The sequence below is a fragment of the Arachis ipaensis genome, chromosome B04, assembly GCF_000816755.2.
Source record: "Arachis ipaensis cultivar K30076 chromosome B04, Araip1.1, whole genome shotgun sequence".
In the NCBI taxonomy this organism is placed as follows: domain Eukaryota; kingdom Viridiplantae; phylum Streptophyta; class Magnoliopsida; order Fabales; family Fabaceae; genus Arachis; species Arachis ipaensis.
The window spans coordinates 109,635,104-109,635,969 of NC_029788.2; the positions used below are offsets into that span (position 1 = coordinate 109,635,104).

General features: G+C 32.2%; 1 protein-coding gene across 1 annotated transcript in view; it reads left to right on the forward strand.

Annotated features, from left to right (window-relative positions):
• LOC107636829 (ABC transporter B family member 15-like) overlaps window positions 1-866 on the forward strand; it is an 11,097-nt gene that overhangs the window by 3,722 nt on the left and 6,509 nt on the right. The window contains exon 4 of the mRNA XM_021121544.1: window positions 117-577. Within this exon, the coding sequence (XP_020977203.1) occupies window positions 117-577 (461 nt within the window). The remainder of the gene's footprint in view (window positions 1-116; window positions 578-866) is intronic.

Below are 866 nucleotides of genomic sequence, written 5' to 3' on the forward strand. Positions count from 1 at the left end.
ACTAAACCCAAATAAAAAAATACACGGACGAAATTCGAAAAATAAAAACACATATTTTGACATGAATAACTCCTCTCTTTTGTCTTTTTCTTTTTTTTTCCCCCTAAAAAAATTAGGTACCAAATTTGTTGATGAACTTTTCATTGTTCATTGGGAGCTACATAGCTGGTTTTGCAATGCTATGGAGATTGGCCATAGTAGGGATCCCATTCACAATTCTTCTTGTAATCCCTGGCTTCATTTATGGCAAGACATTAATGGGATTAGCAAAGAAAATGAGAGAAGAGTATAATAAAGCAGGTGCAATAGCTGAACAAGCAATATGTTCAATAAGAACAGTGTATTCATATGTGGGAGAAAATAAGACCATAAATGCATTCTCTAATTCTCTTCAAGGGTCACTGAGTTTGGGACTCAAACAAGGGTTGGCTAAAGGTTTAGCCATTGGAAGCAATAATGGTATTGTTTTTGGTATATGGTCTTTTTTGTGTTATTATGGTAGCAGATTGGTCATGGACCATGGTGCTAAAGGAGGCACAGTTTTTTCAGCTGGAGCAGCTATCACTGTTGGTGGATTGTAATTATCATATCTCTCTACCCTTTTATCTCGTTTATTTTATATATTAATTAATATTATATATCCAATTTCTTCACCTCATCAAGATTTTTTATTTTCATATTATTTGTGCTAATAAATTGAAGTGATTTTTGTTAATAATAAGGCTTGAAATTCCTTCTGTTTCAATTTTTTTTTTGTTCAGAACCTGAAATCACAAACACCCACTACAACAAAATATGCAATGTTTATTTTTTCAGTTTTAGCAATGGTTTCTAATCGTTGGAGAAAAAAAATTTGTCTACACTAT